Source organism: Bos grunniens, chromosome 17, assembly GCF_055505025.1.
Source record: "Bos grunniens cultivar Pamir isolate PY7600 chromosome 17, Bosgru_T2T1.0, whole genome shotgun sequence".
In the NCBI taxonomy this organism is placed as follows: Eukaryota; Metazoa; Chordata; class Mammalia; order Artiodactyla; family Bovidae; genus Bos; species Bos grunniens.
In genome coordinates, this window is record NC_141181.1 from 54,274,158 (window position 1) to 54,289,247 (window position 15,090).

Consider the following 15,090-nt stretch of genomic DNA (forward strand, 5'->3'; position numbering starts at 1 on the left):
ACAGTGAATAAATCCATATGGTTTTATGTTTTGGCCACACCATGTGGCATGTGGGATCTTAGTTCCCTAATCAGGGATTGAACCTGTGTCCCTAGCAGTGGGAACGCAGAATCCTAACCACTGACCACAGGGAAATTTCCCTAATACATACAGAATATAATGTCAGGAGGGGACATGTGATGGTGAGAAATCATATGGAGGTGGAGTGGGTGTCCATTTTAGACAGGAGCTCTGGAAGACCTCCCTGAGAGGCTGAGCTTTGATCAGACACCTAAATGATGGAATAAAACAAGCCATGCAGATACTGGCGTGAAGAACATTCCAGGCAGAGGTAACAGCCAAATGAGATGTTGGTCCTGAGAAACCTCAATACAATGCTTGGCCCAGGCTGAGCCCTCATCAATCGCAGCTACTGCTGCTTTGTCTTTTGTATTTTTCTTTGTATTATTAATGTTCACAGGGCAGGTGGGTGAAGTGAGTGTTTGCTTTCGGTCTTTGCTTTATGATCTTCCCTGATGACTCAGATGGTAAAGAATCTGCCTGCAGTGGGAGAGCCCCAGGTGCAATTCCTAGGTTGGGAAGATCCTCTGAAGAAGGGAATGGCTACCCTCTCCAGTATTCTTGCCTGGAGAATTTCATGGACAGAGGAACCTGGCGGGCTATGGTCCATGGGGTCACAAAGAGTCAGACACGACTGAGTGACTAACATTTTATGTAGGTAAATTAAAGCACAGCTACAGAGGAAAGCCAGTGTAGTTAGGAAGGCTCTAACCCTTCTGGAAAGATACTCCTGGTCCTTTTAGATCTCTGGGGAATAGGAACTGCCTCCTCCCTGGACTGGGCTGCTGGGCTGTTTCTTTCTCTGCTGTGACCCATGTGGAGTGCTGCCTGCCCTTGAAGGACAGCTGTGCCAGCCCTTGATGGCCGCTGTGTCCCTGACCTCTCTTCGCAGTGCCCGTTCATGGACGAGCGGATCATGTGTTTACACAGTAAGATCAAGAGCCAGGCTCTGGAATTTCCAGATCAGTGAGTATCCTTCACGTACCATAAGTCGCTACCTTCTCCAAGCCCTTGGTGACGTCTCCCACCCTTGATGTATCTCCTCCCCCAAGGCCTGACATAGCCGAGGACTTGAAGGACCTGATCACGCGCATGTTGGACAAGAACCCTGAGTCGAGGATTGTGGTGCCAGAGATCAAGGTATCTGCTGCCCCTTGGGGTGTGTGCCAGGGGCTCAGCCTATCTCCTCTGCTTGGGTGTTTTGGCTCAGCCCTGCCTCGGTCAGGCCCCACATTCCGCTGTTTACAGTGCCACACTCTCTTCTGCACCACTGCCCTCCCATGCCCTGTGGCCTCTGGGGTGCTGGGAGCTGGTCGGGGAGTATTTGGGACTTGTGTTCACTGTGATTGTGGAAGTGGGATCTGCTACCAGCCAGGCAGCTAGCACTTGCTTCACTTGGCTTAAACTGATGGCCTCTACCTCCCTAGACCAGACCAGAGTCTCTGTATGCTCCATTGTGGCTGCCGAAATCTTGGGGTCTTTTCCTTGACGCTTCCTATCCCTTTGAGAAAATACAGTGGATGTAAGAGGAAGTTAGTGAGCAATTTGACCATCTACGTCTGACCCTCGCCTGCTCAATTCCGCTATGTTGCAAGAACAGCATTAGATAAGATCCCTACTGATCCCTTGCAGCCACGTACACACACATGGACCTTTCAGAAATCTAGAGATTTCCTTCGGGAACTAGGCATCTCGGCTAACTAGCAGTTGAAGAGGGGGCAGCCCGAAATGTTACAGATAAAGGCTTGGATCCAAGGGGCAGGTAGTTGGGGGGCAGACCTCTGCTGAAGTCCCCTCCCAGTTGTGTTCTTCTCAGTGTTCTCCCTGTGCCACCCTGAGCCTCAGTTTCCCTTTCTGTAAAATGGGAAGGATGCTGCCTGCTCTGAGCTGAGCCTTCCAGGCATCAGAGAGAGTTGCAGAGGAGTGATAGGTGCTCCTTGGACAACCATGCAAGGCAGATGGCAAATTCCAGGCCCTTCTGCCAAGACACGGGGCGAGATGGAGAATCCAGTCCAGCTCACATTCTGGCCTTGTGGCTCCCTCCCTCCATCTATCTCATGTTTCCTCCCACCTGGCTCACCCCCACCTTCTGCCTGGCTTGCCTGCTGTCTTGCATCCCTGACCTCAGGCCACTGGCTCTCCCCTCCCGCGTCCCCTCCCTGGCTCTGCTCACAGGCAGGGTCTCTGGGAGCCAGTGGCAACGGCCCCTCACCCCTCCTGTCCTTCGTTGAAGCTGCACCCCTGGGTCACGAGGCATGGGGCGGAGCCGCTGCCATCGGAGGACGAGAACTGCACGCTGGTCGAGGTGACCGAAGAGGAGGTCGAGAATTCGGTCAAACACATTCCCAGCCTGGCAACCGTGGTAAGGCAGGATGAACTGCTGCTCAAGAGCAGGGCCAGAGAGCCACAGGCAGCCTGGCAGGGATGAACCAGGACACGGGCAGGCAACTGAGAAGCAGGTGTTGGGCCTGAGAGTCAGGGATTGGCCAAGTCTGCCTCTCACCCACAGCTCCCAGCCCCTGGGCCTTGGTCACACAGCAGGCCAGGTGGCCCCTGCATCTTCTAGCTTGAGTTCTCTCTGCAGCTGGGTCCCAGGTTACTTAAACAGGGTAGCCCCTCTCTAAGGATTGTTCTGCCCTTTGTGGAATTCCTGCTTTCAGAGCTTGTCCAGGGGAGAAGGAGGAGCTTTAGAAGGCTCAGGGCAGGTGCCTGGGGGGAGCTGGAGCCACGGTGTCTTTAGAGGGGCTACCCCTACTGGGTCTCCTGTCCCCAGAGCAGACGGCTTAGCTCGTCTCATCTCTGCAGTGTGGGCAACTGCCGGGGTGACTCTTCCCATCTCCTAGAGGGGGGTGTTTGCTCAGGGACTACTGGATCCCCTTTTATGGCCTTAAATTTGGGACCTGATCCAGGAAGATGGAGCTAGAGAATCACCTTGGAGACTCAGAGAATCACCCACTTGCCAAGACTGTGCCCAGAGGGTGTCTGACTCCAGGATGGAGACCCTCAGGGGGCCAGGGGTTAGGCAGCAGTCCTAGGGGAGCAATCCAGTGGGCTGCCTCACCATGGCCACCTCGGGAGTCCTGGGTGTGTTCAGTTAACACCAGCCCCAACAGGCAGGGCCCTGGGCTCTGTGGGGGGACCAGGTACTGCATCCAGCCTCGAGTGACCTTAGGAGCCCCAGTGCTGGCTCCTTCGCTCCCAGCTTTGCACCTCGCCCTCTGCTTCCCCACACACTCTCTCTCTCCCTCTAGAACCTGAGCCCTGGGGGATCTATTCACATCCTCCTCCTCCTCCTCCTCCTCCTCCTCCTCCTCCTCCTCCTCGACGAGGGGCCTCTGCATGATCTTCACTGTTGAACACTCACCCACACCCACTCCTTCTCGTCCGCCCACCACACCCATGTCCTGAGCCTGTGGTGGGGAAGGCAGCTGACGTCGGGCTCCCAGCACCCGCTGTGGGTTATTCTGTTCCTGGTTGTGAATATTCTTGGGAGAAGGCGTCTGATCCTAGAGGTCTGAAATAGGCGTTGATTATTCAGGAAACACTTCTTGGAACACTGAGTGGTGTCTCAGGCCTGTGGTGGGAGCGGGGAATACAGAGGTGAATAAAACCAAGATGGTGCCTGCAGATGCTGGGCAAAGAACCAACAAGTAAACGTGCAAGTAACAGAGGGGCTGCGAGGGGAACCTCCTGGGGGGATGCAGCCCAGGTGATGGGTTGGGGAAAGCCTCCTGGAAGGCGTATGCTAAGAGGATGGCGGGGTGTTCAGGCCAAGAGGGTAAAGGGTGGGGTGTTCCTGAAAAGGGAGCAGCAAATGCAGCGACCCTCTGTTGGGAGGTGGCAAGGCCCACGAGGAACCTTAAGAAAATCAGGGCAGCTGAAACAGGGCAAAGGAGGTGGAGGGAGGGTGGCATGAGGCTGGACAGGAGGTGGGGCCAGAGCACACAGGTCCTGAGGCCACAGCAGAAATTTAAATCTTGGTCCCAGAAGTGTGGGAAGCACCTGCAGGATTTGATTCAGGGGAGTGGCATGATCAGTGTTGGCCTGAGGAAGGTCCCACATGGAGACTGAATTTTGGGGGACAAGGAGGCCGTGGGGGCTTCAGCTGTGTGTGCCAGGCATGAGGTTACAGAGATGAGCACGGGACAGTGCCAGCCCTCATAGGGCTTCTGGCCTCTTGAGGAAGATGAATCTGGAAAAAATCACCCTCTGGTGCCATCACACACTGAGTGTCCACACAGTGACAGGCCAGCGGGGAGAGGGGCGGGACTGGGAGGCTTCGCAGGGTAGGAGCCCCTTCCGCTGGGTCCTGAGGGCTGGCCAGGCTCACTGGGGGAGCGAAACGGGTCCGAATGTTCCAGGAACCACAGAGCTTGGGCCTTGGCAAGTGAGGCACCATGCGTGCTTGTCAAGGGGTATGGCCTTCGTTCTCTTATCTCAGCATTTTTCTTTTCTTTCTTTAAATTGAGGTCAAATTCATGTAATATAAAATTAACCATTTTGAAGTGAACAATACAGTGGCATTTAATACATTTATAGTATTGTGCAGCCATCACGTCTGTAGTTCTGGAACATTTTCATCATCCCCAAGAGAAACCCCATACCTGTTGACAATCACTCACTCTTCCCTCCCCAACCACCCCCAACCCCTGGCATCTACTGTTGCTGTAGACCTGCCTATTCTGGCCATTTCATATAAATGGAATCGTACAGTAAATGGCCTTTTGTGTCTGGTTCTTTAACTCAACGTTAATGTTTTCAAGATTCATCCACATTGTACCCAGTCATTCCTTTTTAGGGCCAAATAGTGTTCCATTGTAGGGATAGAGCATATTTTACTATTCATCAGTTGATGGACATTTGGTGGTTTCCACCTTTTAGTAAATCAGTGGTTTTAAAAAACACTTCCCCCTACTCTTTTAGCATGAAAATCTTTTTTTTTTTTTAAAGTCCAGAGGCTTAGTATATGAAACAGCTTGACGAGACATCATACTTTACTTGGAAGGAGGCCAGAGCCATACAGGTGTTGAGGCCACTTTGAAAATTCTTTCATGAACGACAGCAGCCAAAAGCATCATGAACCTTCCATGGCTCCGTGGCCTGTAACAGGTTAAGTTCCAAACTCATAGGGGTGAGAGATACCAAGTCAGGGCATGAGGGAATCAGATATGGGTTTCAGAAAGGATAGGGCGAGAGACTTCCCTGATGGTCCAGTGGTTAAGAATCTGCCTTGCAGTGCAGGGGACATGGGTTCAATCCTTGGTCAGGGAACTAAGATCCCATATGCTTCTGCAGCTAAGCCCTTGCACTCCAACTACTGAGCGCACATGCTCTGGAGCCCGAGTGCCCCAACTAAACAGTCCTCACTGCAACAAACAATCCCACATGATGCAGTGAAGACCCCTCGAGCCACAACTAAAGATCCGACGCAGCCAAATTAACTTTTTTTTTAAAAAAAGGATGCGCTGAGGGGCAGACTGGGAGGCAGAGGAGGGAAGCTGAGCAGTGGCTGAGGGACGTGACAGAGGGGTAGTGACCCTTTCCCCAAAGATCGCCTCCTCTGGCATGTGTTTCCCAACCAAGCTGCAGACCCTGTCTGTCTCCTGGTGGGCGGGGTGGGGGACACCAAAGAGTTCCATCTCATGGCTGTGGACAGGCTGGCTCCCAGTGCCTCTCAGGTTTAGAAGGGCTTTCAGGACCTCAGACCTCTCTTGCCCTCACATCACACCAACTTGTGGATGGGCCACCCTCCGTATCCTGGGATGTCTCCTCAGCTCCTTAGACTGGGACCAAAGCTTCTCATCCTCAACAAAAATGAACCCCCCCCCCCGACTCCGAGGAACTAGTGCCCTTTTGTATTGCTCCTGGGACTGCAGAATGGTGCAGCCGCTGTAGAAGACAGTCGGGCAGCTCCATAAAGTGTTACACAGAGAGTTACCAGATGATCTGAGAATTCCACTCCTAGGTGTACACCCAAGAGAAATGAAAACATTTTGTGTGGAAAGTATGTCCACACAAACTCTTGTACACAGATGTACATAGTAGCTTTAGTCACAATAACCCCAAAGTGGAAATGGTCCAAATATCCAGCAGTGGATGAACAAATAAGCAAAATGTGGTGTATCCACACAAAGGATTATTACCAGGCCATACAAAGGAATAAAGCAGTGCAGCATGGTGGACCTTGAAAACATCATGCTTGCTGAGTAAAAGAAGCCAGACCCCAGAGGCTACATAGTGAATGATTCCATTTATCCGAAATGAGAAAAGACAAACCCATAGAGACAGAAAGTGGATTGGTGGTTGCCAGGGACTGGGGAGGAGGAATGTGGGTGGCTGCTAATGGGTACTGGGTTTCTCTTGGCGGTGATGTAAATGTTCTGAAATTAGATAGTGGTGATGTGAATATACTAAAAACCATTGAACTGTACACTTTAAAGTGGTAAATTTTAAGCTGTGTGAATTACATTTAAATTAAAAGTGCAGTGATCCCCCTCCCTCTCAGATTATACCTGGGAAGCAGTAATTGGTTGCCTGTTGGGGTGGTTGTAGACGGCTTTCACCGCCAGTAAAAGCCTTGCCTTGAAGAGGAGACAGGTTGACGGGCCAGGAGGGCCTGTCCAGCGATGGCTCAGGTGAGACGGATGGTACCACGGACACTGGACAAACAGTGCAGGCCAGCTCTCCTGCAGTCGGGTAGGCTGAGACTGGGCTGTGACAGGCTCTCCAGCTCTCCTGCAGCCGGGTAGGCTGAGGCTAGGCTGTGACAGGCTCTTCAGCTCTCCTGCAGTTGGGTAGGCTGAGACTAGGCTGTGACAGGCTCTCCAGCTCTCCTGCAGTCGGGTAGGCTGAGACTAGGCTGTGACAGGCTCTCCAGCTCTCCTGCAGTCGGGTAGGCTGAGACTAGGCTGTGACAGGCTCCGGATGTCGGACTGAGGAGTTTAGACCTTATCTTGTTGACAGCCAGGGAGCTGTGGAAGATTCTGGCTGTGGGCCAGTGAGACTTGGTGATGGCTTTGGCTCCTGTATCCTGGGTGGATGTTTCTCAAAGGCTCGCCATCAGCAATCAGTCCTGGGAACTGGCAGGGGGCAGGGTGTGTGTGTGCAGGTGGGTGGGAATGAGGGGAGGGGAAGAGAAAAAGATGGGAGACTTGTGCTATGGCACGAGGGAGGCTGTTGCCTGGAGTACCCCCACACCCAGGTGGCTGAGCCTCCTCCTCTCCTTTCCAGATCCTGGTGAAGACCATGATACGAAAACGCTCCTTCGGGAACCCGTTTGAGGGCAGCCGGCGGGAGGAGCGTTCCTTGTCAGCGCCTGGAAACCTGCTCGGGTGAGTATCCCTGGGGTGGGGAGCTGGAGGCCGCCCTGCCCCACCATCTCTGGGCCCAGCGGTGTCCAGACTCAGATCAGCCCTGCCAGGCTCTCTGGGGAAGTCAGAGCAAAGCTGCTGGCTTTGGTTTTTGCCCCACCCTGGACCCAGCCTGCCTCCTTGACTGACAGGGAACTTTTATCTTTCTTCAGGGGTACATGCATTTTAACAGGGGTGGGAGAATGGTTGATTATCAGGCTGTTAGACCACAGAGAATGCATGCTTGATGGTGGGATTGTGGCCCTATGAAGAGTGAGCAAGGCCAGTCTCACTCATGGGACCACCACCCCCCAAAACGTCTCACAGTGAGGGGGAGTATCCTGCTCCTGACCACCCTGGCAACAGCTCCGTGAAGCTGGTGTTCGGGGTCTGAGTGTCTCTGGGGGTTGGGGGACAGGCATGCCGTGGGTGCCAAGTGTCCCTTCTCACTTCCCTTTTCCCTCCCCTCTGGCGATTCCAGCAAAAAACCAACCAGGGAGTGTGAGCCCTTGTCTGAGCCCAAGGTAACGCCTGCCTGCCTGTGCCTTCGCCTCTGCCGGGGCCTGGGGGCGGGGGCAGCTGCAGAGCACGGGGCATCTGCACCCAGGCGGACCTTCCATCCAGCCGGGGGCCTCCAGACCCAGGAGGAAAACGGGGCATCCAGGGGCTTGGACCTGGTGGCGGGTCGTGCATGTGGGCTGGGGCTGCGGGTGCATGGCGCTCCACCCGGAATGCCTGTGAACTCACTCGGGTCTTAGACCTAGTCTGGCACCCACCTAGGCTCGGTGCACGTCAACGGCCTTGAAGCTATGTCATGGGCCGAGGCCGCCCCTGATCTGAGCTGGTGGTCAGAGCCTAGAGCAGGCATGCTGTGCTCGGGGACTCCCCCTCTGAGGCCCTGCAGCATCTGCCCCTTCTTCTCTGATGGGTTAAGACCTAAAAAATAAGTCCCCGTCCAGCCTGTTGCAAATGAGTGTGAAAGCTCCCCTGGTTCGGAGGAGGATCTGGACCTATTCCCCCCAGTCCACCATCCTCTTCCAAACACATGCCCAGCCTAGCTGTCCTAGCACCTCCCAGGACAGAGGAGCATTTCTGTCCCTGCAAGCCTGAGATGACAGGATGATCACTCCCCACCCCGTGCCTGTGACAGGATAGCAGTCCTGGGACTCTCCCCACCGAGCCCATCTCACCACCTCATTCTCAGTTGGGAGCTCCAGGCAATCATTTCTAAGTCTCAAAAGCTGCTGTGTTGAGCTATAAGTCACATACCATATACTTCACCCATTTAAAGTATATAACTCAATAGAGTTTAATATATTTGCCGAGCTGTGTAACCATCACTACAGTCACTTTTAGAATATTTTCATTAGCTCAAGTAGAAACTCTGTACCCTTGTCTCTGACCACCCAACTCCCCCATCCCCCAGCCAGCACGAGGCTACTTGCAGTTTCTATAGATTGACATATTCTGGACATTTCATATCAATGGAATCATACAGTCTGTGGCCTTTGTGTCTGGCTTCTTTCACTCAGCCTAATATTTCTGAGGTTCATCTATGGTACAGCACGTGTCAGAACTTCATTCATATTTATGGCTAGATCATATTCCGTTGTATGGATATACCTACACTCTGTCTCTCCATTCATTCGGTGATGAATACATTTTCCACTTTGGGGACTGTCACGCATGAATAATGCTGCCCTGAACGATGCCTATGCAAGCGGCATTTGTTTGTTAGGAGTTGGCTTACGAGATGCAATTTCTTGGCCACCATAGGAGCCAGGTGCTCATACAGTAACGTAGGAAGACCATCTGTGGATCATTTATGCTCTTCCAGAGCAGGGAAAACGGCAGTTAGCCCTCAGAACCGATCATGGACAGCCTGGGAAGGCTGCCTCCGTCCCTGCCACGGTGTTCTCAAGCATCTCTACAGCCGCGAGTTGAGGTGGCCCCACTTAACGGTGTGAGCCTTACAAGGTCACAGGTTGAAGCCTAATGGGCTGGCCTATACTTGTCCCTTCTCTTCTCAACCTGTTTTATGGTTTGCTTCCTTTTTTGTGCGAGTCTGTTTATTTCATCTTCTGTTTTTAATGAGATCAAAGTTACAGGACACCAAAGACTGAGATTGGCCCAAAAGACCTTATTGCCTCTCTCTTCCCTCATCTCCATCCCAGAAGCACCTGGGGATTATCTGCCCTTGCCCTTAGCCCACGGGTGGATGCTTTTGCTTGTCCCAGTAGTCCAGCACTCTGGGGCTCTTAGGGCTTAGGCAGTCTTTGGAGGGCTTAGGCAGTCTTTGGAGGCCTTGGGCCCATGGCCCGTCAGTAGTGAGACCAGCTGGTATGAGCAGACAGCTGTTGGGCCTCACTGGATATCCAATTACATCTCTCCTCCCAAGAGACTTGACCCTCTCTTCTTTGGCAGAAACATAATAGCCAATGTGTGTGATTTTTAAACAAAGAGGAGTTTATTCCTAGGAATGTACGGACATCATGCCCTTGCCTGATGCACAGGGCAGTGTCCCTTCTGGCCAAAGGCACTCAGTAGATACCAGTCCTATGTGGCAAGCCCAGTGGCTGTCCTTAGGACAGGCATTCTTTGCTTAATGTTGGTAAAGGGTTTGGGCCTCTCCTTAGGGACTTTCCCTCACATTTCCCATCACGCGGCCCATATCCGTCACCCCAGGCAGCTCTAGCTGGGGACACTTCAGGGTATGGCCTCTTGGGAACATGGGGACATTTCCCACCAACCTAGTCTCTTCTGCTCTGGTCACACATTGCCAAGATGAGGGCCCTTCTCTCTGTCAGAGGCATCCCTTGGGCCTGTGTGCTCAGCACATTTCTGTTGACAACCATGTCCTGAAGGCTGGCTTTGTACCAGGCCGAGTCGGGTGGTCCTGCTCGTGTCCCCCATGAAACACACCTGGAGACTGAAGACAGTATGGTTCCTGCCCCACAAGAGCTTAGAGCCTAAAGCGGGGGAAGCGAAGATGCCTAAATTCTCTGTAAACAGGCCCCAGTGTGGAGCCCATACGACCTGTGCTCTGTGCTATGGTTTCAGGTGTCAGCCCATAGGTTCACATCTATGTTTATAGTTTATATGCCTTGCTATTTTTGGCACATGATGCTGGTTTTCCATTTACCAAAGGGATGCAAGGTCTCCTCTGAAACTTTCACATAAGAAAAAAGGGGGAGAGACTCTAAAAACGGAAGTAAATAATGGTCCAGGCAGTGCAGGACTGCCAGAGACATTGGTTCAGGGCCCTGCCCGCGTCGCCCAGGACTTAATGTGGGTTTTTTTGTTCGGTGAGCAGGAAGCAAGGCAGCGAAGACAGCCTCCAGGGCCCCGAACCGGCCCCCGTAGGGGAGGAGGAAGTACTCTCATGAAAGGCGGCCCTGGCGTGGAGAGTTGGGGGGTCCCAGGCCCCTGCTCCCTAGAGCACACTCATCCTGCGCGGCCGGACGAGGTGATGGAGTAGCGCCGGACCGCGACTGCGCATGCACGTCTCACCTCTGCTGGCGGCGCCCTGTGTTTCCATAGCAGCATGTCCTACGGGAAACCGAGCACGTGTGTAGAGCCTTGACAGTCATCTCTGGTTTTGTTTTTAGTTTGTTTGATTTCTTTCTTGTTTTAAAGGGGACAAAAAAAAAAAAAAAGACGACTCCATGACATCGACTTTGGCCGCTGGCTGGCTGAATGGGCGGGTGTGAGGAGTTGCAGACCCAAAGCCTCGTGCATTGGGGGACAATTGCTTTTTAAGACGTTTTTATGCCAAAAATCCTTCCTTGTGAACTCAGAATGGTGTTAAGAGATACCAACTGAATGTGTGTGAGATTTGAACATCAGGAAGAACTGGCGGGAAACTCTGGTGGTGTGGTCCGAGGCCACAGTTGGCTGCATTTGAAAGGGAGAGGAAGAGCAGGTGTGACTTCGTGCAAAACCCCAAATCATGGCACGTTCTAGAATGTGGATTCATGGGGTCAGGACAGGGCTAGCCCTCAGTAGCTGCAGCCTGATTCGACCCAACTTATTCCTAAGAAGGACTATAAATTTTTTAATGAGTAGAGCTGTAATCAGGAAAACGGAAAGGGCTTGATACATAAGAGCTTGGTGGGGGTGGGGTGGGGTGCTGGGGTGCGGATTTTGCATTCCCAGAAGGGCATTTGGTGGTTATGGTGGGACATCTCCTCTCAAGGACTGAACGAGTGTGTTTATGACAGCCGCTCAGAGCTGAAACTTTTCTTAAGTAGTTGAAGGGGCTCTAGTCAATCTCCTGTTAAATTACAGAAACTTCAGGGTGAAATTAAATCCTACACTTCCATGTACATTACATGGCTTAAGAGTAAACAACAACAACAAATACTTTCAATTTTCTAACTAGTCTGAACTCTTGAGCAGTTCAGAAATTATTTCGGGCTTCCAGGAGCTATCCCATGGCTTCAGGTGTATGATCAGAGTTAGCGCCAATGACATCTATCCTGTATATTAGCAGCTCAGCTTGCTTATAACCTGTGTATTCTAGAGGCTGCTAAGATTCTGTTTTCTTTTTCAGCAGTAGCTGATTGTTATAGTCAGTGAAACAAACAGTTATCCAGTTTGTGGAGGGCTAGTTAAGAAGTACTTTCATTTAGCTGAGACATAAATGATCATCCTTATTGGCAAAGCTCTGTTACGATCTAAACAATAACTATAGGATACCCTTTTAGAGAAGATTCTTGAAACCTAGAGCAGTCCTCGGGTCCAAGGCAACCAGAGCTTGGCACAGGAAGTCCCCTTTTGTAGCCAGCAGTCCAGAAAGAAAAAAGTTTATGTTTTTGACTTCCAACTAACATTGGGAAGTTTGGTTGCAGTTCAAGTGTGACTTCTTCCAGGGTCCCGTGTGGGTAACTGAAGTTCAAGAGGGAGGAAAATTGGAAGGACTTGGCCTGGGGGATTCCCAGTGCTTTGTGGAATCTGCCTTGAGGAAAATAGTGTCGGTAATCAGGATCAGAAGTATGAGCTCTCCTGTAGCTTCTGGCTGATCCCTGTTGAAAGGGGCCCTTTCTGCAGAGACAGAGCAGCAGGTCTTGTGTCTGCTGCCAAGTGCGTTCACAGAGCTTCCACAGATCTTCGTAAGCTCTTGACTGTCATTTAGCCAGACTCTTCTTTCTACCTTATAAGCAGTACAGAGTTAGAGAAGGCTGGTTTCCTAGAGCCAAGGACACCCATCTGATGGAGGGTCCTCTGGCCTGCTTTCTTTATTTCTGTAATCCAGTACTTCTTCCTCCTGTGCTTGTTTAAATCTACAGGCTCCACCCCTCCTGGGAACAAATGAGTCTGGTTAGTTTGCAGTAAGCACCTTGCAGTGGTTCAAGTCAGCCGGCTCTTCGTCTTAGTCCATGTGGATGCTGACCTGGTAGTGGGGGGCTCGCCCGGAGGGGCGGGGCTGGTAGCATGCAGAGCCTCTGCAGAACTCCTCCTGTGTTTACACAACTGCATCGGCAATGCCATTTCTCCCACCATGAAACTCTCCGTCGAAGATTTCACATGTGGAAAGCCAGTGATCAGATGGCACTGAACTGTTCAGGCAGGTGGGTTGGGGGAGGCCCATTTTCATTACTATTTTTTTTTTTTTTTTAACACTAAGACACACCAAAGAAAGCTGTGGAAAAGAACCACCCCACTGAGCAAAGGATAAGCAGAGAGGGCTGTAACAAAAAGCATTAGAGCTACTTGGAGTGCAGACTCTTGGGGTTTGTCTACACTCCTTAGAGCACAAACATTGATTTTTTTCCCCAAAACCCAACTCTGTCAGGAAAGGGCAGAAGCTGATATGAGCAACTTTTCTAGGTAAGCAAAAAAGGATGCCTGTCCTTCTCTTCCATTACTGGCTCATCTGTGGGACCAATTTTTAAGCAAGCAGTGGCCTGCACCTGTGGCCTTGAAGAAGCACATGTTCTCTATCCATCTTTCTTCCTCCCTGTTTCACTTCCCCATCTGTTCCACAGCCTGGCCAGTGGCTCCCACAAAGCCTTATCTAGCCCCTTGCTGGCACTTGGGGCCGGAGAGGCCGTCTACCCGCTGGTCTGGCCTTTCTCGTAAGCCAGGGCTCTCGTCCTCCAAGCCTTTCAGGACGAGGCGAAGAACTGTGCAATTTAGACACATAGGCTCCACCTGTCGCTCTCACCCATCTTCCAAAGGGTAGCTTCTTGTCACCAGGGGGAAGAACCAAGACCTCCACTCGCTTCCAAGGTGCTAGGGAAGGTTTCAAGGTTGTTGATTTCAATCTTCTCTCCAGCTTTACAGGCTGAGTTTCATGGGACTACTGACTTTTCTATTCTGTGGTTGATTTCATGCCCGATGCTTCTGTTTTATTCCTGATCCTTTCTACTATGCATTTTCCTTTTATCAGGTGTACAAAGTTAAATACTGTGTATTTATCACTGAAAAGTACATGAACTTAAAAAATAAGCCTTCAGTGTTTTTCCACAAATGTTTAAGCTTCTCTGTAAACTTGAAATAAACAGCAAAATGGTGCAAAGTCTCGGCCTCTTGGGGATGGTTTTTTTTTTGGTTGTTTAAGTCAGTGGTCTTGAGGTCGCCTGTCCTCATGTCTGTTTGCCTTCCTTAGGCTGGCAGCAAAGTTGAATGCCCGAGTCAGGGCTGATGTACTCAGCAAGTCCCTAATTTAAGCATGTCCTAATACCTCCCTGGGTCTTCTTGGTGGCGCAGTGGTAAAGAATCCACCTGCCAATGCAGAGACGCAGAAGATGAGGATTCGATCTCTGGATCCAGAAGATCTCCTGGAGTAGGAAGTGGCAACCCGTTCCAATATTCTTGCCTGGAAAATCGCACGGACAGAGGAGCCTGGTGGGCCACAGTGCATGGGGTCAAAAAGAGTCGGACACGACTGAGCACGAGAGTACCTCCCTACTGAGAGGGTGGTCCCCACGTCAGCAGTACCAGCGTCACCTGGGAGTGGCTTAGCAATTCAGATTCACAGGCCCCATTCAGACAAGGGCCCCAGGTGACTCACTTGATGCTGAAGTTTGCAACGCACTGCTCTGAGGCAGCTCACTGCCAGATAGAATTTTCTGGTGGAGCCCAAACAGGTGAGCCGCTATGGGAGCAGTTTTAATCACACACTGAATACATCTTGTGGGCAGTCATGCTACGTGACACTCCACCACATAAGCTGGGTATTGAGCCCATTTTACGGGTCGTCATCTGTAAACAGGCTCAGAAAAGGCTCCGAATATCAACTAATTCAGTGTTCTGCAGAGCCTTGATGGTTGCCAGTTTTCATGACGTCTGGAGACTGTTTTAGAACTGCTGCTTTCTCCAGACTGTGGGCTGAAGGTTCCCTGCACTTCAAATGTGAATCCAGCCCACGGCACTGCGTTACTGGCTTTGAACTTCAGTTCTCTGTTATCAGGGGACAGTGGATGAAGTCTGAAAGACTCCTGTTATTGCAGAAATAACAGCCCTGAAATACTGGCCTTCGAGTCAAGAGCAGCTGTTGCTATTTAAAGGCTCCCCTCCCCCCATGGAGAATCTGATGAAAGCAAGAAGAAATGCCCACAGGTGCCTCACTTTGCAGAGTTTTAGGGGTTTCAGAGTCTCCTGGAAGGTCATCCATGGGTGCAAGGCTGAAAAAGCTCTACTTAAGAGGCCGTGCCAAGGAGTGCCAACAAGCGGGGCT

General features: G+C 51.5%; 1 protein-coding gene across 9 annotated transcripts in view; it reads left to right on the plus strand.

The window, feature by feature from the left end:
- Positions 1 to 13,929, plus strand: part of CAMKK2 (calcium/calmodulin dependent protein kinase kinase 2) — a 52,524-nt gene extending 38,595 nt beyond the window's left edge. For 3 of the 9 annotated variants that reach the window (XM_086347690.1, XM_086347681.1, XM_086347682.1), the window contains exons 12-17: positions 953 to 1,026; positions 1,113 to 1,200; positions 2,294 to 2,422; positions 7,291 to 7,391; positions 7,891 to 7,933; positions 10,723 to 13,929. In XM_086347690.1, the coding sequence (XP_086203816.1) occupies positions 953 to 1,026; positions 1,113 to 1,200; positions 2,294 to 2,422; positions 7,291 to 7,391; positions 7,891 to 7,933; positions 10,723 to 10,887 (600 nt within the window). In that variant the 3' untranslated portion in view covers positions 10,888 to 13,929. The remainder of the gene's footprint in view (positions 1 to 952; positions 1,027 to 1,112; positions 1,201 to 2,293; positions 2,423 to 7,290; positions 7,392 to 7,890; positions 7,934 to 10,722) is intronic. The other 6 variants (XM_086347684.1, XM_086347686.1, XM_086347683.1 and 3 more) reach the window with 3 other exon arrangements.
- Positions 13,930 to 15,090: the final 1,161 nt, after the last annotated feature.